Source organism: Columba livia, chromosome 1, assembly GCF_036013475.1.
Source record: "Columba livia isolate bColLiv1 breed racing homer chromosome 1, bColLiv1.pat.W.v2, whole genome shotgun sequence".
Classification (NCBI taxonomy): Eukaryota; Metazoa; Chordata; class Aves; order Columbiformes; family Columbidae; genus Columba; species Columba livia.
Genome location: NC_088602.1, coordinates 51,446,521 through 51,467,892, shown reverse-complemented (window position 1 = coordinate 51,467,892; position 21,372 = coordinate 51,446,521). Strand labels below are relative to the sequence as shown.

At 40.3% G+C, this 21,372-nt stretch overlaps 1 protein-coding gene and 1 long non-coding RNA gene across 7 annotated transcripts in view; one reads left to right on the top strand and one right to left on the bottom strand.

The window, feature by feature from the left end:
- Positions 1-169: 169 nt before the first annotated feature.
- SLITRK5 (SLIT and NTRK like family member 5) lies at positions 170-13,888 on the bottom strand. 3 transcript variants are annotated; one of them, XM_065056767.1, is made up of 3 exons: positions 13,753-13,888; positions 11,582-11,787; positions 170-10,624 (listed from the first exon to the last, which is right to left on the bottom strand). In XM_065056767.1, the coding sequence occupies exon 3, from the start codon at positions 10,614-10,616 to the stop codon at positions 7,740-7,742; it is 2,877 nt and encodes a 958-aa protein (XP_064912839.1). In that variant the 5' UTR covers positions 10,617-10,624; positions 11,582-11,787; positions 13,753-13,888; the 3' UTR covers positions 170-7,739. The 3 variants fall into 3 exon arrangements, with proteins under 3 accessions (XP_064912839.1, XP_064912832.1, XP_064912827.1); XM_065056760.1 differs by lacking the exon at positions 13,753-13,888 and adding an exon at positions 13,090-13,379; XM_065056755.1 differs by lacking the exons at positions 11,582-11,787; positions 13,753-13,888 and adding an exon at positions 13,090-13,432.
- Positions 13,889-14,122: 234 nt separating this feature from the next.
- The window catches only part of LOC110361215 (uncharacterized), a 122,155-nt gene continuing 114,905 nt past the window's right edge, over positions 14,123-21,372 (top strand). For 3 of the 4 annotated variants that reach the window (XR_010471329.1, XR_010471325.1, XR_010471328.1), the window contains exons 1-2: positions 14,123-14,642; positions 15,089-15,146. This is a non-coding gene — a long non-coding RNA (uncharacterized LOC110361215). The remainder of the gene's footprint in view (positions 14,643-15,088; positions 15,147-21,372) is intronic. The other variant, XR_010471330.1, reaches the window with a different exon arrangement.

Below are 21,372 nucleotides of genomic sequence, written 5' to 3'. Positions count from 1 at the left end.
CTGTATGTAACTATACATAAATTCATGTAACCACGTTATTATATCCCTTACAAATAGTTCTATGAATGACCTAAAAATTGTGAAAACTATTTAAAATTGCATAACTAATAAATTTCAGATAAATGTAATGACATATTTGATTCAACTTAATAAAATGCCAACATGAAAATGCATCTTAAATGTTTAATATATAAATTTTAAAATAGAATTTACAATTATAAAACTATCATAGCTGAAAAGTATCAATACTGTGAACAACCCTGCTTTAATTTTAGCAGAAAGCAACTGCCATTGAGACTACCAGCTTTATTAAAGTTGTGACTAATAAACTGAATTGTTCTCCTAAGTTCAGCATTTAGAAAGAGAACACATCTTTGTCATGCAATTTTTACTACATAATTAAATACAGTTATGAAATTATTATTTTAAAACTAAATTCAGATATCTAATCATGAGAGATTTTAAAGAATTGTTTCAATTCTCATAGATACATTTAGTAGGTGAAGCATGTAAGTATGTGTTTATTTGTCCATTTGACTCAACAAACTAGTTGCTATTGTAATGAAGTTATAGCAAAGTTAAACTCAGGCCACTCTTGTTATATGATACTATTCCAAAAGTAAAAAGTACAGTTTTAAGGCGTAAGAATATTAATGCCTCTCAATCTCTATTCAGCCAGTTACAAACTGGATTTGGGCCTGAACTTTTGTTCCTAGCAATCACAAAACAACATTTATAGCACTATATTGGACAAGTTGAAGTCTTGTAGGACTGGAGTGACTTTTTGGTGACTCTGTGGATTTAGCATTTATATGCTTCATATGCTATCTGAAGCACTTTTGCTTCATTCCAGGCCTAAAAGCTTTCAAAACACACGAGGAAATATTCCTTGACAGTAGAGACAATGTTAATTTAAGAAATATAGATAAATATAAGTGTATGTATACATGCACATATATGCATACTTATATATGTATGCATACACTTCCATATACACACACATATATATATTTATTTCTTAAAGTACAGATGGTAAAAAAATACAGATGGTCAAAATAATAATCTACTTAGTAATTAAACTCTGCTTTCAGAAATTAGAAAACTGTACTAGATTGTCACCTTTCAAGTTTTATTTTGTCTCTATTCCCAAACAGGAATATAAACTTTTTGTCACAGTATTGGTACAAAATTACCAGAAGGTGTTGATAATCACAAAATCAGATATATTCTTGAAATCATGAGAAGAAAATGTTTCATTACATGAAGTATTTCAGATTTTTATCTCCCCCTTTTCTAGAACTATTTTTGAAAGGTCACTCACAACCATGTCATGATATACAATAGCAATTGTGTCCAAACAGAAAAAAAATAAAAAAAAATCATTGACGTTCAACTATCTATGGTCTATGGATTTCTGTAAAATTTAAAAATACTGTAAATACGAGGCTGAAAAATTGCAGTGAAAGTGGTTGCATCTTCCATGACAAAACCACCACAAATGGAACAACTTTTATCAAGTTATTTAATCTAATACACAATTTCAGGACCAAGCCCACAGAATTAAATAAAGATACGTTGTCAGTTCATAGTGTCCATCATTTTCAAGAACCACATTTGTACATGTGGATGTAAACTTAACTTCCCATATAATCAGGACAACATTGTTCCAAGATAAATTTTACGGTGCTATACCACATTAACGTTCAGTTAATTTGTCAGTAGATTGGATATAGATGTAATTAATTTTGGAGGTATGCAGCAGAACTACAGATGTTTATCATACCTGTATTCAGATTATTCCCTTTACTAACCAAAAATGCTAAGACAATTGGCTTATTTCAATGATAATAAGCCAAACTCATAAGACCAAAGTAAATGTTTTGTAATTTCCTGAAGTCACTGGAATCCAGTTTTCTATTTACAAAACCAGAAGCAAAATGTGGCCCATTAGCTGTAAGTTAAATAGTTAATTTGATAACCATTTAATTACAAACTTCATTACACTTTATTTCTTTGTATATTCAATTAAATAAATACCTCTGTTTCCTAGGACTGAAATGTGTCTCTTTTTGTTTCCTAACTCTGTTTTGTTCAGTATTTTAAGAATAAACAATTATTCTAAAGCATAACCGTGCTTACTTAGTATCTCTGGAGTATTATCATACAGCTAGGTACTCTGAAATGTAGCTGAACAATGAAAAGAAAAAAGCAATACAATTTGTGAAGACTTGTTGTATTTATATTAGGATAGTATTAATACATAGATAAACACAAAAGTGTAAGACAGTATTGCTGGACTGCAGAGAGATCTATGTGCTCTCATTTCATCGGAGAACATTGCAAAGCTTCTTAGAAGGGTTGAGAAATGGTGTAAATAAACCATTAGTACAGCCGCCCCTTTCAGAGTGCTGCTGTCCTGCCTACTCTTCCCACAGAACCGCCTCACTCATCTACTCCTCCATGCACTTGTCACTCCTTAGCTTGAGGTTCTGCATTTTCCAGAGTAAATGGATGCGGCAGAAGGGAGGTACAATTCCCTACAATCAAATAATCAATACAGATGTGAAGACCATTTGAAGGCTGACAGCTATGGAATTGTCTGCCATTCACTCTCTCTTCTCTCCCCATTTTTCTTGTTTAATGCCTGTAGCGCCAATAGCGTTCTCATTTCTGCATAAGACAAACAAAGGTTTTGGCCTCCTTCTCTAGAGGCTGGTTTGGAGACACGGCATTTCGGTATGTCAGCCTTTAAACAAGCAAAAGGCTATTCAGGCTCCCTGGAGACACAGAGCAATATAAAGAACCTGCCCTCTAAAAATGAAGGAGCTCTTGTTTACGCTGTCCTTCAGGATGTATTGTCTTAATGGATTCACCCCCTGAGAGGGAACCATATGCATTAAGCAGACTCTTAAGTTTCTGTAAGAAACACACAACTCACAGGCTAGACATATTAGCTCCAGATAAATAAAAGTCTGAACAAACTACAGAACCAGGACGTCACCTTCAGATGTTATCAACAACCACGATTAGCTATTCCCGCCTTTTCAGATGTATTTTCTAAATTGTGTTTTCCATGGGTGAGAGGGTCTTATAAGATTTTACCATTAATTTTGCTATATTATTTTAAGAATTAAGTTATTATGTGATATGAGAAAAGGTACTACCACATCCAATGTTTTCCTAAGATGAATAACCCAAAGAATTTGCTATATGCTTTGTAAAAAAAGAAAACATAAGAAAACATTCAGAAATTAAATACTGCAATATGCAGAATCAACTGAACATGTTTTTACTACCTTAAGCGACCATTAAAATAATGAGAGGTAAATCTTAAAAAAAAAAAAAAAAAGCGAGAATGTGGGCCATAGAAGCATAAAAGTGGAAGCTGCATGTATGTCAGACTTCTAATTGGTAATGAGACTGACATAACATCTGGTGTTTCAAATAGTGTGAAAAAATGTCTAGAAATTACAGGGTATATCTTCTGGGACTGATCATTTGAAATTCAGGTTGTTTTAGCAACGACAGGAGTAAAGTGTGCAATATAGGATAGATGAGGAGAGGAGGAAAGAGAAAGAAGGAAGGAAAATATAAAAAAAATAAAAATAAATATAAAAAGAAATATAAAAATAAACATGAAAAAGGGAAAGGGAAAGGGAAAGGGAAAGGGAAGGAAAGGGAAGGGAAGGGAAGGGAAGGGAAGGGAAGGGAAGGGAAGGGAAGGGAAGGGAAGGGAAGGGAAGGGAAGGGAAGGAAAGGAAAGGAAAGGAAAGGAAAGGAAAGGAAAGGAAAGGAAAGGAAAGGAAAGGAAAGGAAAGGAAAGGAAAGGAAAGGAAAGGAAAGGAAAGGAAAGGAAAGGAAAGGAAAGGAAAGGAAAGGAAAGGAAAGGAAAGGAAAGGAAAGGAAAGGAAAGGAAAGGAAAGGAAAGGAAAGGAAAGGAAAGGAAAGGAAAGGAGAGTGAAAAAGATATCTCACCCCTAAATGCATCATTAGTATTTGTGGTACAATATGAAAAAAAAAAAAAAAAAAGAAATGCAAACAATACTTTTTTACTTTATAAGAATAAATGTTCTATATTATCACAAGCCATGGTTGGATTCTATTAGTTACACTGAGAAGTTAGGATTCCTCTTCCACCTTTTCTCCTCTTTTATTACAGAATTTCTTACACTTTCAAAAAAAATGTGAAGCCATATGAGTGATTCAATAAGCTCAATATACCTTGTCAAAAGACTAAAAGAAAAAAAGGGTGGGAGGGAGTCACTTTAATACCCAATCTAAATCAGTTTGATAACCAACCTAAACCAAGCTAAAATAATATTCAGAATTCTTAAAAGAGGTTTTTTCTGTTTCTTCTTCTTACACTTTTACCCCCTTGGTCAGCACTAACTCATCAGATCACCATGCAGAGGTTTTCACTGATCTTGCTAACAGAACAAAAGTCATATCATTATACAATTTTTTTTTCCTTTACATAAGTTATCTTGTGTTTTCAAATTAGAAGCACATAATCCTTTTCAGGTCACATTCCCATCTACATGTTCTCACTATAAATTTCCACAGATAATATATCATTGTAGCCAGGGAGTGGGAAATCCTGCTTCCATTAAAGTCCTCATTTACAAATAGCCCTTTCTGGTGTGTTTCAGGATAATTATGAACTAAAGAATACTATTTTGCACTCTGTATCCTTTTTTAAGGATTTATCTTCAACAATGCACTTTCTGAAGGTAATTGATGCTATTTCTGTTTTTTTTTTTTTTCCTCCAGTAATGGAATTGATAATATATTTTTCTAGTGAAGATGAGAAATTGAAGAGATTTAAATTAATTGTTCCAGTTTTAATATAGACACGTAGAAAAATTCTTCATTACCAGTTATTGTGTGCAGAAAACATGGAAGCAGCGCTACTACAGGCTTCAGAAATGGCAGCATCAGAATGCAAGCATAAACAGACTGCTGAGGCATTTCTATCAGCTATTTCTTACAAAACCAGGCAATTCCTGCTCATTTACTCATTTGTGGATGCTGCCTCTTTGTGGCAGAATGCCATGTAAAATGTACCTTTCATGTGAAGGGCCTAATCCTACATTTGTATTGACACCTATTCAAACTGCTGTTTATGAGTTTAGAAACACAGAGAAAAAGAAATACATGTACACATGAACAGAAACGTACTGTTTGTAGGACCTTCTCATTCAATCTTTACTTGAGTCACACTTTTGCTTAGTGAATGAGGAAGCCAGTGAGGCTGAAAATTTTCTTACTTATGCCTGTTTAACAAGTGGGCCTCTGCTGAGTTTAAATGGAAGGAGAACCAGGCCACTGGTTTCAGCAATAGTTATAAAGGAGGTAATTCAAAATTAGGGCTCCAGAACTGCACCTCAGGCAGCAATACCCACATGTCTCACTAGTGTCAGCAGGAGGTCTACAGGAGATCGAGAGCAGTGCACAGAACAGCCATGTGTTGTGTCTCTAGTAACAAAAGAATACTCTTCATATCTGTATTTCTAACTGAAATAACACTCCACTGACTAAACTGTCCAAGCTAAATACAGTCACACTTTCTTTTTTTTTTTTTTTTCTCAGTGTGGGTGGCATAGAGGGAAGAACACATGCCAAGAAAAAAAAACATTTATCTTGAATTCCAAAGGACCAGTTATATAGCTTTGTCTTTGTAGAAAGTGACGGTTTGTACATGGAGAGAAAAAGCAGAAGAGAACAGAGCCCTTTAGCAATAAAAAATGTGCTAGTGAGCAATTCTGCAAACAATACCAAACATGATAACCTAATGAAAAAAGACAAAACCGCATGTGAAATAACACTCCATTCCATATATTAAAGAACGCTTCAGCAAGAAGACAAAACATAAATATAAAACTATCCTATCCAGTATGCTGGTGAAACACATACCCATGTGTCACTCTCTGATCCATGTTATATATGCTGGTAATTATCATACGTTGTGTTTTGAAAATAGACAACACATTATATTTTGCCTAAAAATGTTAGATCTTTCTGATGAGCCTTAATTGCTAGAAAAGAGAATCCAACACACAAACAGACAATTTTGGCAAGGAATTTTAAACTTCAGGTACTCATTACTTCATGTTCTGACATTTGAAATATTTATCAAGTGTTTATTCAGAAACTATTAAAAAATCACATGTGCTGGGATACATATGAGACATCAGTTGTCCCATTTACAGTGATGCTGTGTATATGAATATCTTTGCCATTGCCTGCTGCCCAAAGGGGTAAAGACATTGTATATAGATGTGTACAGTCCATAATTTGGTCTTTCAGGATACCAGTAAACATGTGGATCTGTACAAGTGCAATCTTACTTAACTAAACAATCAGAAATGGCTACAACAATTGTAAAACCATTATAATTTGGTTAAATAATGAAAAAAAAAAAAAAAAAAAGAAGAACACTGACAAATCAAAAATGAAATACACTTTTTTCCTGGTAAAATTAATATCTTCTACATGTCCCTCACTAGTTTGCCCAACCAGACGCCTGAACGAGAGGTTACTAAAAGGTAATTTTAAAATAGAGGAACATTATTTTTTTCTCTTGTGGTCAAATTATATGTCTTAGATTGTCTGTTACAATTTGGTCATAATTGGCATTATCTGTAGTGATTTAAAAGCTCCCCCTGATACTACATCAGCTTTGGAAAAAAAGCTCTTGGTGTAGTGCAACACTTTAAAGCAATTGGCAGACTTTGGACCCCATCCTGAAAAAATAAAAAACACTTAAAACATCCTAGTAGTTTTACTTGTAAGAATAGTTCTTCATCCTTTATTGTAATCTTTTGGACATTTGACTGACTTTGCTCAATGAGTGAGTCTACAAACTATGCACGTTGCTAAAGTTGTTCATGTGCCTGCAGGATGAAGGCCTAATCTGGGGCTTCTTTGACAAGTAAAGACACTCAAGCAAGTAAGAATTTGCAGGATTAGGCCCTAAAATAGTGAAGGAAAGAGAAATGCTAATGTGCATATAAAAATAGGTGCTACAATAAAATATTTTTTTATATTTCATCAATAAGTTATTTTCACTAACCAGTTATGGATCATATATCTCTGCACTCTTTAATGATTTTTCCACATCTACAGTGATCCTTTTAAATATCATAATATATTTTTTAATTCAAAAGTCCAGAAAGCATACAAACACATCCTTAAAAAAAGGAAACCTTGTATTAAAGTTGGGGTGTGCTAATCTCTCCATAAAAGCCATTTAGACTCACTCATGGCTAAAAGGGGAAAATGTGCGCTGTACTCTTCAACCAGAAGGAAAACAAAATTTAAAAATGTTTGTACACACAAAAAAAAAAGAAAAAAAAAAGTGACCATTACTTTTGTATTTGTAACCTGAATATGACCTGACAAGACCACCCTACCACCTTCCCCAAGCATATATGGACATATGCACAATACCAGTGTTGTGCTCAATTTACACAATAAGTGGTTTCCTATTTCCAAACACAATAAAACAAAAATAAAAAATAAAATAAACAGCACACCCTTTCAAAATCATTCACCGAAGCTGAAAAATCCTGTGCCAAGGCACTTCACCCTACAATAAAATGAATTAAAAGGGGAAAAAAAGTGGGAGGGGGGGGCGAGGAGGAGGTCAGCATTTACGTTTCTTTGTTTTGCGTGTGGTTGTTAAATACAAATACTCTAGAGAAGGAGCTGCTGTGGTTGGGGGAGAGGGAAGCTGTTTCTCAGAACTGGCTGAATGTGGTCTGTTTTTCCAGCACTTCGAGGTAGTCCGGCTCTGCGTTTAGTTTTGCTTTTAGCTCCAGGTACTCGTTCCTGTTGGGCTCTACAAAGACAGTACTCGGGGGGCTGTAGAGCACCGTCTCCCGGAGCCTGCCGTCCCCCGGCCCCGGGTGCAAGTACTGATGGGCACGCCTAAGGTCATAGTTTGGGGAGTAGGTGTAGGCGGCGGGGAGCTTGGAGTAGTCGGGGAGGGTGGAGCCGGGTGTGCCCAGCGTGGAGGAGGAGGAGTGTTTGTCGGGCTCCAAAATGCCCCTGTAAAAGCGATCGGCGTCTTGCACTGGGGAGAGCAGCTCCTCCCGCGGCTCGATGGTGCTCACGCTGTACGCGGGGCTGCGCACGGGCGCATCCTCCCCGCCGGGCGGCGGGGGCGGCGGGGGCGGCGGCACACCCCCCCCGGGTTGCAGGGGGTGGCTACTGTAGGTGACCTTGAGCTCGTGGAGGTCTTTGTAATCCTCTCCCGCGTTGCCCTCCCGGGAGCGGTAGATGGGGTTTTTGCACATGTGGCCCAGAGGGTGCGGGATGTACTCGTAGACGTGGCCGGCGGGGGTCTTCACTTTAGGCAGCACCGCGCTTCCCCCGCCACCTCCCCCACCGCCGCTGCCGCGGTGTGGCGGGTGCTGCTGGAGGTGGGGGTGGTGGTGCTGGTGGCTGCCGCTGTAGACGCTGTACTGCATGTTGAAGGAGCTCACGTCGGAGTTGTTGGCGCTGGCGTGGTCACCCTGACCCTTTTTGCGCCGCTTCATCACCAGAACGAAGAGCCCCGCCGCCACGAAGACCGACATGATGAAGACCAGCAGCAGGCTGAGGATCAGCACCGACAGCGGCACCGAGGAGCTGCCGCCGCCGGCACCGCCCGCGGGCGCAGAGCCGCCCGCCGCCGCCGTGCCGTTGAGCCGCACGGTGGAGGAGGAAGGGGTGGTCCTGGCCGGCAGCTGGCCCGGGGACGGCGTGGGTGTGGAGACGACGATGTCCGAGTAGTCGGGGCAGAGCAGCTCCACCCGGACAGCCCGCATGTCGTTCTGGGAAAACTTCTTAGGGGACTCGCAGATAACCTGGTCCACCAGGACACCGGTGTTGAGCTGCTCCAACCACAGCTTCATGCCCACCACGTCGCAGGTGCAGTCCCAGGGGTTCTCATGCAAGTCGATCTGCAGCAGGGATTTCAGTTGGTCCAGCACCCCGCTCACCGGCAGATAGGAGAAGTGGTTGCTCCGCAGGCTCAGCCTGTAGAGAGACAAACCAGAAAAAATGTTCCCTGGCAAAGATCTCAGAAGATTGTTGTTCAAAAACAAGAGCTGAAGGTTGGGGACAGGTTCAAAGGTGCCTGCCTCTATCTCCCGGATGACGTTGTACTGCAGGAAGAGGTACTGCAGGCTTTGCAGCCCATAGAACAGCTCCGGGCTCAGCCGCTCGATCCGGTTCCCATTCAGGTACAGCCTTCGCAAATTAGTTAAATCCCCAAAAGCCCGGTCCTGAATGACCGAGATCCGATTATTGCCCAGGTGCAGCAAATCCAGCCCAGTAGCATCCACAAAATCTGCCCTGCGTACCAAAGCAATGTAGTTTTCCGTCAGATACATCTTTTTAGGATTATAGGGTTTGGGCTGCAGTTCAGAAATACTCTCAATCTTCCTCTCCTGACAATTGACATTGAGGCCCAGATCAGAAATCTGCAAATTGCAAGTGCAGGCAGTGGGGCACTCCAAAGGCACCGGGGATTTGGTCTGATAGGCAATGCTGGGGCCGTAGTTGCTGTATCCCAGATCTTTTGAGGGCAGGCGGGAGGTAGGGCGCACCCTCGTCTTGTTGGGTTGGCGGGTCCCTTTGGGGGGCTTCAAGGGGGATTTGTAAACAGCTGAAGAAGAAGTGGCCACTGAGTTGACCGAAGCTGGGGTAGTGTGAAAATACCCTGTGGTGCTTAATGGTGTCTGTGGTCTCATTTCATAATCCGAGATGAGCCTCCTGGGGCAAAGCTCCTGCTTGGAGACTTCATCCAAGTCTCGACCATGTAAGCGGAAAGGGGTCTCACAAACCACATCTCCCACCAGAGCAGAGTATGAGATACTGTCCAGCCAATCCTTTAGAGCAATCAACTCACAGGAGCAATTCCAGGGGTTCTCCTCCAGCTGCAGCTCCACCACTTTATCCATGTGCTGCAAAAGGCCCACATAGGGCAACAGCTTTAGCCGGTTACCCCTTAGGTCCAGGTGAGTTAAGGGCACAAAACGGAAAAGGTTGTTGGGCAAACTGGAGAGGAGGTTATCATTGAGAATCAGCACCTGCAGCAAATGCAGTTTGCTGAAGGCATTGGGTTCAATGACGCTAATATAATTATAATCGACCTGTAGGTATTCCAAACTCTCTAGCCCAAGGAAAGTGTCATCTCGTAAAAGTTCCAGCTTGTTATTGTTCAGGTGCAGCCTCCTTAAACCTTTCAGACCATGAAAGGCCCCTGTTTCGATGTCTTGTATGTCGTTGCTACCCAGATGCAAAATCGAAGCTCCCGTGTAATTAACAAACTGGTTTGGGTAGAGCCTGTTCAAAAGGTTCCCAGACAACAAGAGGTGGTAGACAGGGAACCTTGGTGGACTGATCTCAAAAAGGCTGATGATTCCTCTGTTTTCACAGCTTACTGTTAAGATGCCGTCCTTCTCCTCACAAGGACATGCATTATCACAGATTTCCCCATAATACTCAATGCTTTCTGCCCATGAAAGGACTAGAGATGTTAAAGCAAATACAATTGTCTGCAGCATCCAGATATGCATTTTTTTGTTGAGATCCTGTTCCAAAGTTACTGTAGAGCAGCAAGCGTACATTTTATTTCCTGTAAGGGTAAGGAAAAAAAAAAAAAAAAAAAAAGAAAGCAACATAATAGCATAGCCCTATAAAATTTAAAGTGGACACAAAGTTTATATATATCTTCAGTGGGGGAGAGAATGGATCTTTTATCAAACAAACAAACAAAAAAAACCCTCCTGTCACTTCTAATTCCCACACTTTCGAAAACTGGACGACATGCATTGATTAAAAGGTTGATAGGCAACTCCTAGAGAGTCAAATGCCTGCGGTGTTTAAAAAGGTGAGGTCACCGTAGGAATTGTTCTGGTGCTGTTCCTGTGGGGTGCATTTCAATGCTTCCTTGGATTTCTTTTTCATGACCAGCCCCATAAATATACATAAAATGGCTGTCAGTTCAGTTTCACAGTTCTAATTTAAGAGAAAAGAAGCACCATTTTATGAGGTTTCCCACCTTCCCTATTACTCAGCTCCCCCCTTCCCTTCAGAACCTCCCCAGTGAACAGTGCACCAAGGTTTTCCCCTCATTCTACCTTGATTTTTAACCAGTGGTGGAAATGCCCTGGTAGGAATCCAAAGAAAAATGCTCAGTGCTGAAAACGGCAGCTTAATTCAATAGAGAGAATACCAACACATTCTCCACTTCAACCATTTCTTAAAACTCTATTTTTTTTCTATCTATACATTTACAAAGCACACACCTACCCACACAGACATACACACACACACATGCACCCCCTAGATGACTTTTGTGGCAGAATTCTTCAGTAATGAAACAAGTTAATGTCCTACTTCAATGCACTTAGCAGCTCTCTTCAGTAAGAGAAATTTTGTTTCTTTACACAAGTAAATCATTTTAATTGATTTCCTGATCCCCCTCCTCCTCCATGAGTTATGTACAATGTAACAGAGCTGACGATCAAGCAGATGTCTAAGTTCTCACACACACACACACACACTTAAAGGAAATGTTTTAACCACTCACCCAAAAATTGTGAAAAATGTAAAACATGTGGGTCATCTTCGGAGTCTCAGCCATATCTGACATAACGCTTATTCCCAACATTCTCCAAAACTAGCCTCGTAGAAGTGGAGAGATTTAAATAGGTCTCATGAAAATATCTCATCGCCAACCCTCCAAGCATCAGAGTTACTGATTATAAGCAGCGATGGCTGTCAGCACTCTTCATCCTTTAGGGAAGAAGACACCCAGGCTGATTAAAAGCCAAGGGGGGTGGAAGGGAAACCCTATCATTGACCTACGTCAGTAATATAATACCCGAATTTCACCTAGCTGGAAACAGATCCCAAATCTACTAATTCTTGAAGTCTTTTTGACTCCTTGTGGCTTTCTTCTACTAGTCTAAAACAATATAAATAGGGAAAATAAATGGATTGTGTGTGTCGGTAGGGGAAGACTAATAAATCATCCAGGCATAAACGCTGGGATCTTGGAGCAAGCTTGCATTTTCTATCGTCCACCTCAGAGCTCCAATCCTCATGCCACAACTCTGGTTTGGAGGAACGCATCCTAAAAAACGGCAAGTCTCAGTACTGCAAGACATCTCCTGTAGCATCAGATTCAAGGCTGCAAATCTCGCACTTGCAGCAAAGGCAGTCATGCAGCAAGAAACTGGAAGTCTCGACGAATCTCTTTAATTCTGACCAGACGTCAACTGGATTGGAATTACTCAAAGCAAAAGGCTTCACTGCATAAAGGCAGCAGAAATCTTACTCAAAGGCATGTATCTCACATATTCTTTCTTAGCTTGATCAGATCCATTCATCTATTAACTGACAGTTCTTCTTTGGAGAAAAAAAAAGAAAAAAGCTATTGAAAACCTGCCCGGTCAGTGTTAAACTCCCAGGCATTTTACAACTTTAATTCAATTATGGTTAGTAAAGGAGGCAAATACAACATTCCTTCCCTCCTCCTTTCTCCCTTTCCATGAAAAAAAAAAGGGGGGGGTGGGGATGGGAGGTAAAGAAAATAAAGTTGTAGCTGGCTGTATGCAAGGTTGCAATCCCGCCTTGGAAACCCCTCTCTGATGACTGCGTGCTGCTGTTCGCCAGCTCCCTACAGAGGTTCATATGGGGGGGGTGAGGGGGGAAGAGAGAGAAAGGGGGAGGGGAGAAGAGGACAGGGGTTGCATCGGGATTTTTCTTGTGTATGTGGCTTTTTCCCCGAAGAGTTCAGCCCTTAGATTACCGCACTGCATATCCGGCTCGAAGCGGCTTTCAGTACCGCCGACAGCAGCAGCAAGCAAGCAGCCCCAGACGGACACTGCCACCCAAATGAGCAGCACCCAGAGTTGGGAGAAATGGCTTTCCGGGAGGGAGGACGGGGACGGGGGAGGGGTTGGGGGTGGAAAGCAACAGCAAGGAAAGACCCGGCGGTGAAGGGGCGGGTGGCGGGGAGGGGGGGGGGGGGCAGGAAGGGAGGAAGAAGAGAGAGAGAAAGGGAGCGCGAGAAAAGTCAATCGTGGTACTTACTTCGCCCGAAATCTCCGGGGCCTAAGCATGGTGGCAACCCATGAAGATGCCGACCCGCTGCGCGGGCGCTTCGCGGAGCCGCCGGGGCGGCGGCGGCGGAGGCGAGTATCGCGGCAGCCGGGGAGGCTCGGTGCGGATCGCACACAAACACCCCCCGCACGCAGGCGGCGCCGAGACACCCGCGCTCGCACAGGGGCGCACACACACACGCACACACACACACACACACACACTCACATGCGCGCGGACGCGTGCCCGAGCAGCCGCGGGGGCGCGCTCCTGCACAGCGAGGGCGGGGGGCGGCCGGCGGAGGGGCGCGCTTTCGCCGCCGCCGCTGAGCGCAGCGGGAGGGGGAGCGGTGGGAGGGGAAGGCGGGGCGGTGGCGGGGAGCGGGGGCTGAGAGAGGCGGGGGGTGTCGAGGGTAGGAGAGAGGCGGAAGGGGTGACGAGGGAGGCGGGAGGGAGGGTCCGCGGGGGAGGGCCGCGGTCCAGGGCGGAGGGCGGGTGTCCCCGGCAGACGGCGCGGCGGGCAGTTGGCCCCGCTCGGCACTACGCACCCCGCACGCACGGTCACACACCGCACACGCGCAGGCACACACATGCCGATACGAGCGCCGCGCCCCCGCCACACCCCCACCCCCACGCACCCCGGGGCTGTACTCACACTTTCCCCAGCACTGGCCAACTTTCCTCGCGCTCCGCCGCCGCCCTGGACGCCGACCCCGCTCTTCCCCAAACCTTCGGGCCGTAGTCCCGGGGCCCGGCCGTCCGCGCTAGGGAGCGGAGAGGCAGCGCAGCCGCCCCCGTCCTTTCCCTGCGGCGCTCCTTGGCCATGGCTGGGCGGAGCAGCGCGGAGCGGGTGGCAGGAGCCAGTGGCCCGGCGGCCACCGCTGCTATTTCTTACTGTGCCGGAGCCTCCGCTGCATACGCGGAGACCGTAGGGAATTGGGTGGTCGCGGTGAAAAGGACACGGCGGGTTTCAATACGCGCATCCTCCGAAACCGGGGACGCGGGGTGTGTGTCTGGGGCGCTGAGTTTGTTTACCCCTCTGCCCACTCCAGCCACGGAGCGCGGAGGGGGTCGGAGTGGGGATGCAGCAACAACAACTAAACCACTCTGCGGGCGCCCCCCATACCCAGGCGGTCCCCGCGGTCGCGGGGCGGTGTGATGCCTTCCGTGGCCGCCAGGTGGCAGCGCAGGGCGGTGGATGGACCGCGCCGGCTCGCACAGGGGCCGCCCCACCGGCGCGCTGCCCCCGGCCCCGGGCAGCCCCGCAGGGCGGGCGGGCGCTGCGCAGGGGCATCCTGGGGGGCGTTGGGCTGCCGGGCGGCGTTGGTGGTTGCGACGGGGAGAAACGAAGTAGGCGACGCTGCGCTGACTGCATTGTCTTTGTTGCCGGTTCGAAGAACTGCCGTTATTTCATTTGCATACGGAACATGGAGGGATATTTGTGTGAGCAAAGCTGGCAGTGGCAGTGGTGATGGTTTTTACGTTTAGCTTTAGGTTTTTATTTTCTGCGAAATTACGTATTTGGCTGAACTTCAAAGAAAAAAGGTAATTTAATTGCATACATGCAAAGATGTGCACATGTTCACATTTGTGTATTCTTTACTGTGATGTGCTGTATACATTTTAGTATGTAAATCAAATAGGTGTTGTGCATAAAGGAACACATAAAGTACATCCCATGTGCACAGCACAGCATCCCTGTCTAGGTCAAAAGGTAATACTAGACGTAGTTGTGCCTTCACAGGTTTTCTTGTGCCAGTCTAAACACTAAAGAGGGAAGAATACATATGATATGTGCATTCATCACATCTATTATATCTTCAGCAGACCTCTGTCAACTCATATCTTAAGATCCCAACATGCTAAATCCAAGGATGAGTGAAGAGAAATACTTTTTTTTTTTTTTTTTTTTAATGCTGAACCTTCCTTAAAAGGTGTATTCTTCTCTTTGCAAATGTAAAAGGAATGTGACTCAAATCCTTTTTTCCTAGGCCTGAAATAAGTAAGATCTGGTGTTTGGATGGAAGACAGCTTTCTTATATAAACCAGGTAGTATTCTTGACCTTGTGGAAGCTTTTGGAAAGCAGCTTAATGGGACGAAGTACTTCTGTTATTAAAGAATCTCTGACATTCCTGTTTTGATGCAAAATCATTTGTTTCAGTGGAAGGTTTTGTATGGCTTCAGACTGATTTCTGAAATACTACTTTCAGTCAGGAAAAGAATACCAAATTACTCAGGGCACTTCCCCCCACCCCACCTCCATTCTTACTGCTTTTCTAGTATTCCACATTAAATATATGATGATAGTGGAATAAAAAGAATTTACAGATTGTAAATAGGGATGTTTTAGAGGAGTTTCTTATGACCTCACTATTTTTGAAAATAGTTTTTGTTTTGAATTAATAATTCTGGTTTTGAGTATATGGGATTTTATGCATGTATGCTTTCATTTTTAAGGCTTATCATATTTATAGCATCTGTCTGTGTTTCTATGTTATTTTTCTCTCTGACACACAAAATTAGACACACATAAATACTTTTTTATTCATAGGAGAGATATTTTAAGAAACCTTGGCAGCTAGGCTTCGCTTATTTCTTTCAATGAAACAATTTTGGAAAAGTTGACATTTTATAAAACTGAAATAATGTTAAAAACCATTTTGTAAAAGTCAGTAAGGTACCTATGTTTCAGTTTAATTATTCTGGTCCTGTGTAATGAGATATTGAAATAGAAAATTCGATTTAATAAAATTTTACTTGCAAGTTGTTAGACTCCTAGATTATTTTGGTAATACACACAAGGTTTAAATAGTTATTGGTGTAGAACTATTATGCTGCTGTTCCATTCATTCTTATTCTGATTAACATTATATTTTTGGTAAAACACCTTAAAGTTCTGTATAGTTTTGTGGAATATTTATTTCAAATGCATGACTACCATGAGGGCACAGCTCTGTTTCCTTGCTGAAACCAGTAAGGAATTAGACTCCATTTGAATGGAGTCTACATAATCTGAAAGTATTCCTTACAGTGGAAAGTTATATTTGAATATTTGAACTAGGACTGTCATTATAAACCTGAGCACACAGACATCAAACAGTGCTGATAAATTTATGATAAATAAATAAATATTTATTACTATAGTGTGTTGCCTTTTGATAATTTATCTTTCATCTCCTTTTCATTAAACTGGGAGATTCTAAAAACCTTTAAACGGAAAAACTCATGAGGAAAGTTGGAAGTAACTCATATAGTTGTCATATGAAATACAAATAGAGGGACGTGAATGAGGATGGTACAACAGAAAAGACAGATAAGCAAAAGGATATTATAAATATATGGATTATAACTGCAATAACTTGTAACTGTGCAGGTCTATACCCTTTCTATAGTAATTCAGTCAAAAAGAGTAGCAGGAACAGTTGATACAGCCTGTGGAACCAGATATTAGGAGAAAACTGGAAGGTACCAAATTTGTAAGTGAAATATGTTGGAACTGAAGGATACATACTGTTTAGGAAAGACAAAAAAAGTGGTGAAATACGTTCATGTTAATGCATTTAAAACTGTTAAGGAGTAAAGACTGTTAAGACTGCAATAAAGTTAAATTTGAGAGTGAAGATGAGATAGTGTCTGAATGAAAACTGTTGAGTAAAAGGTTGGAAAAAAAATTCATGGGATGCAATCCATTATGAATCTGCTTGTACAGACTTGATTTGGACAATAATACCTAAAAATACAAGAAAAAAAGGAAAAAAATCATATTGTGTGATTATGCAATTTGTGTGCTTTCTCACAGGCAAATAGAAAAAAAATTAACCAATGATGTTGAGGATAACATGAATTTGAACGGAACAGAGGGTAGGTTCTTCTTTGGAACAGATACTGAGCAAGCAAGAGGCAAGGATAACTTAGACTTAATTTTAATGAATTATAGGATCTGCAGGAAAAACGTATGGTAGATAATTATCTTAACTAGTGGTTTTGAGCTTTTCCACTTCGTGTGAAGTTGCAAGACAGAAAAATGTGGAGAATCTGTAACTGTAGTCCAGTGTTGCACAAAGGCAAACTGAGAAACAAAAAGTTTAGTGAGATAGTCTTGATTAAGGAGCACCAGAATTAATGTTCAGATAAGGCATGATATTACCTTGTGTGAAAAATTGCAAATGCTATTGAATGTTTACATTCGGGAGAGGACAAACAAAAAACCCTCCAAGCAACTGGGAGGAGAAAGAAGGTAGAAAACTTAAGCAAGTTATTAAGAGTAATCACAAAACCTATAAAGAATGAAAAATAGATATTGATCAGCAGGGAGAAATCTGTATCAAAAGTCAGAAGGTATAAAACCAAACTCAGAGTGGTCAGAAACCTTGTTAAACCAAAACTTACACAGAAAACAGGAACATAGTAGAAACTTCGCAAGCCATGTTAAAAGATGGGGTGGATATTAAGAATAAATTAGGTCTGGACTAAATAGTTACTGGAAATGTTGCCTCTTTTTCTGGTAAGAATGTATGTATAAAATTTGATATATAATGGAAGTAGGAATAGGGTGAGATAAATCACATCATCATTGTATCAGGTACTGTATGGCATAGGAAGTGTATGGTCCAGAAAATTTCTGTCCTAGAGTGCTGAAAAGATTAACACATAAAATACAATTCCAGAAGAAAGCAAGCCCAGAACTTCCAAGAAGCTCAGACAGTGCATAATGAGAGGGGAGTTACCTGAATGGATGGAAGTCATTAGTAGAGTTTCTTGGTGAACAGCTTTGAGCTTGGTACTGATTTCAGGATATAAGGTAAGCAGGTCTGGGCAGAATTTGTAGACCATACAAAACTAAAGCTCTCTCTGAGAAACAGATAATGAGACAAGAAAACTTCTATATACATGCTATATGTAATTATACATGTGTATATCTATATATATATAGAAATACATACATATGTATATCTCTGTGTGCCTAGATTTCTGTCAAGATACATATATTTGCAAATATATATACACTATATACATATTTACAAATTTGATGTTACTATCAATATTTTAATATGTCAATATTTATGAATTTCATTCATGTGTATCTATGTATTATTTTATTTTGGCCTGGGCTGATAGGAATGGTGTGAAATCGGATACTGCAATCTACAAAGTTATGAATGGAAACTTTTGCTATGAACTTGGAAGATCAAATTTTATCCAAAATTATAAAAATATTAAGGTAGTGGTCAATCAGAAAGTGACTATATTTTGCCATTATAAAAGAAGTACTGGTTTAAAGGGAAAAGAGAAATATGATTCTATAATGTATTAGGCAGGATTGTTCTAATAGGTGGGCAGGTGTTCATAATATTGTAGTGGATGTGCTTTATCATTAGTTCCATTTGTATTATGCATGGGTCTTGTCGTACATTCAGAGAAGATCTTAAAATGAATTTTAAAGATCAGAAAAAAACTAGGGTCATTAGGGCATGGAAAATGTGTCTACAGAAGATAATTTTTTTTTTTAAAGGCATACATAGCCAAACAGAAATTGAGAGGGCATGTGATTCCTTACAAATGCTTTTTTAGTTAAATGCTAAAAAGACAGAAGTAATTTGAACTAAAGAGTGAACTTGGCATGTCATCAAACATTTATATTCACTGACTATCTGAGAAGTGAGATACTAGAAATGTCTTCCAAATAGGTAATCAGGCCAATAAACCAACATTGTTTTAAGACAGAACTTGAAGAGCTTACAGAAAAATTTGTGTCATTGAATGGGACAGTTCATGATAGGAAAGTGGCATTTGTGCTGAGTTAGGAAGGAAAGGTCTTTTTGAAAAAGATGGAATATGGTTGTTCTACATTTATGCTGTATCTGTTCTCTGCCTCAGGGGTTACTGCAGGCTCTCAGGTCAGAAAAGGTGTTTTCTCCCCTTATTGTGTAATTTAGATTCTGAGTTCTGTTCAAGTCTGTCTTTCTTTTGTTCTCCTTCGTAAAGTGTGACATATTTTAATTCTTAGAACATTCTGCAAACAATTTCCAACATATTTTCTCCTATTGCAAAGGCCTCAGTTGACCATTGGTGGTGCCCTTGTTCCTCTTCTCTTCCCCTTCTCCCCTTCTTTTTTTCTTTTTTTCCCCAAGGAATATTAAAGGTCTGGCTTTTGGTCTTTACTGAGAATTAAAGGTTTTGAGTCAGTATGGGAAAGTTGGTAATACTATCTAGAGTAAAAGTTCTGTATTTTTTTTTTTAATTTATTTTTTTACTACATACCTAGTATATGGTAACCCACAACTCTGAGGATGCAGATATTTAGATGATCCCTTCAACCTCTATGTTCTTATGCTTCCTGTTACTAGTTCTTATTAAAATAATGTTCATCTCTGTTCCATTCTTCTGAAAATACTATCTAAGCTTTAAGCATTTTCAATAGGACATGGTATGGATTAAGCAACATAGGAAAAATCTCTCTAAAATTTCCTAAACTCTTCTGTCATTATACATCAGATCTAATGTTTCATCTCTCTTATCTCCTTGCTATTTTTAGGATTATAAAATAATTAACACTATATTACATCAAATACATCTAATATTAGGTATCTAAATCTATCCATAATAACTGAAATAAAAGAGTTCTGGTTTCATGTGGGTCTGAACACTTCTTCTGGAGTAGCTTCTTAGGTTTTTTTAGTAGAAATTGTAGGATAGGGATTGCACAGAGGTTTATTCATATTCTCAAACACAAGGATAACCTTAAGTTACAAATATATTAAGTTATTCTTACTTTATTTCTGCTTTAACTTTTATGCAGTAAGTAAAACAGATTTATCAGGAGAAACTCAGAGAATTATGAAGTGTTTTCTGTCTTAATGGTTAAAATGTTTAATAGAAGGACATAGGTTAAAATTTTTACTCCAGATTAGTTACTAGAAATTTTAATATGGTCAGTATACTCTCCTTCAAACATATAGACTGTCCTAGCTTGTTCCTGTTCACTTTGGGGAAGTTAAGGATCCCATAAGAATTTCTGTTGAACTGTTCCTCACAAGCAAAAAAATTGGGGAAGTCAGAAATTGAAAATCAGTGATTATGTGTAAATTAGACTTCCAAGTGATGTAGTAGTAACAGCACTAATCTGATTCCTAATATCTATGAAAAAATGCTGTCTAGTTAAATGTTATTGGCAATAAAATATACAGTAAGCAATATAGAATCTTGAGGCACATGAAAGTATCCTGCAAGAACTTTGGCAGTCTCAGTGGCTTCTGAATACTGGATCTAGACACTGTAAATAATAGGTAGGAGAATATATATTTTTTTTCAAACTTAGCCCTTTGTGATTGCAAGCAGATACTTGTGCTTAGCTTTATGTTTTATCATTTGTATAGTTTTGTGTGAGAATCATCAGTTGGTTTACTTTTCTTTTTTGAAGTGTTAGCTGAGACAACCTATCTGCACACACAGTAATTTAATTAAAAAAAAAAAACAAACCTTCACTTTGATTTCTAAAAAACAAATCCAGTCTTACAGATTTCTGTATTGTATGTATAAACATATATTTACAAAATACAGACATGACACATGTTATTTTCACATATTTATATGCATGCATTCACTTAATAACATAGAGTAGGCTGTTTCTTAATGAGAGAGTTTGGTCTTTAAGATAATATGAAGTTTTATTTACCAAGTGATAATCAAAAAATCAATCTATTACTTAACCATTCTGCCTAGTAGGCAGTATAACTATGTTATGTTGCATGAAAAGGAATGGTTTGCTTTTTTAAGTGTGTGGACTCACTGCGGTAAAAGCACAGAAACCTTGCAGTGAGCTGAAGTAGTATGTTTGGGGTATTATGCGTGATTTGGATTTCATACCAGAGGTGACTCCTCCAGGTCTTCTGACTGGGGAGCTTTCATGGGTTGCTGCCACTAGGTGTCCCTATATGCACCTGTGTGCAGGAAAACGCTTGATGAAAACATCAGCTGAGGGAGGGGAAGAAGTGAAAATGAGCAAGAGTAGTAGAAAATTGGACAGGAAACTTTCTTTGTGATTTTTAGAATTCTGTTTGACAACAATCTTGTACGTTTCTGAAGAGGACATTAACAGATTCATGGTTGTGCAGTTAGATTTCAAAACAAACTTGTAAAAACATGTATATTAATGTCATCTTAGACTGGTCTTTGTGATATTATATATGTATAAATTGGGAAAAATCTTCTAAAAACATGTCACTTGATATTTTTCTATTTCATAAATTTATTATAATTTTTTAAACTATTCAT

Excerpts from the sequence above, each read along its gene's own strand:
- SLITRK5 (XM_065056767.1), bottom strand. The coding sequence starts at position 10,616 with ATGTACGCTTGCTGCTCTACAGTAACTTTGGAACAGGATCTCAACAAA.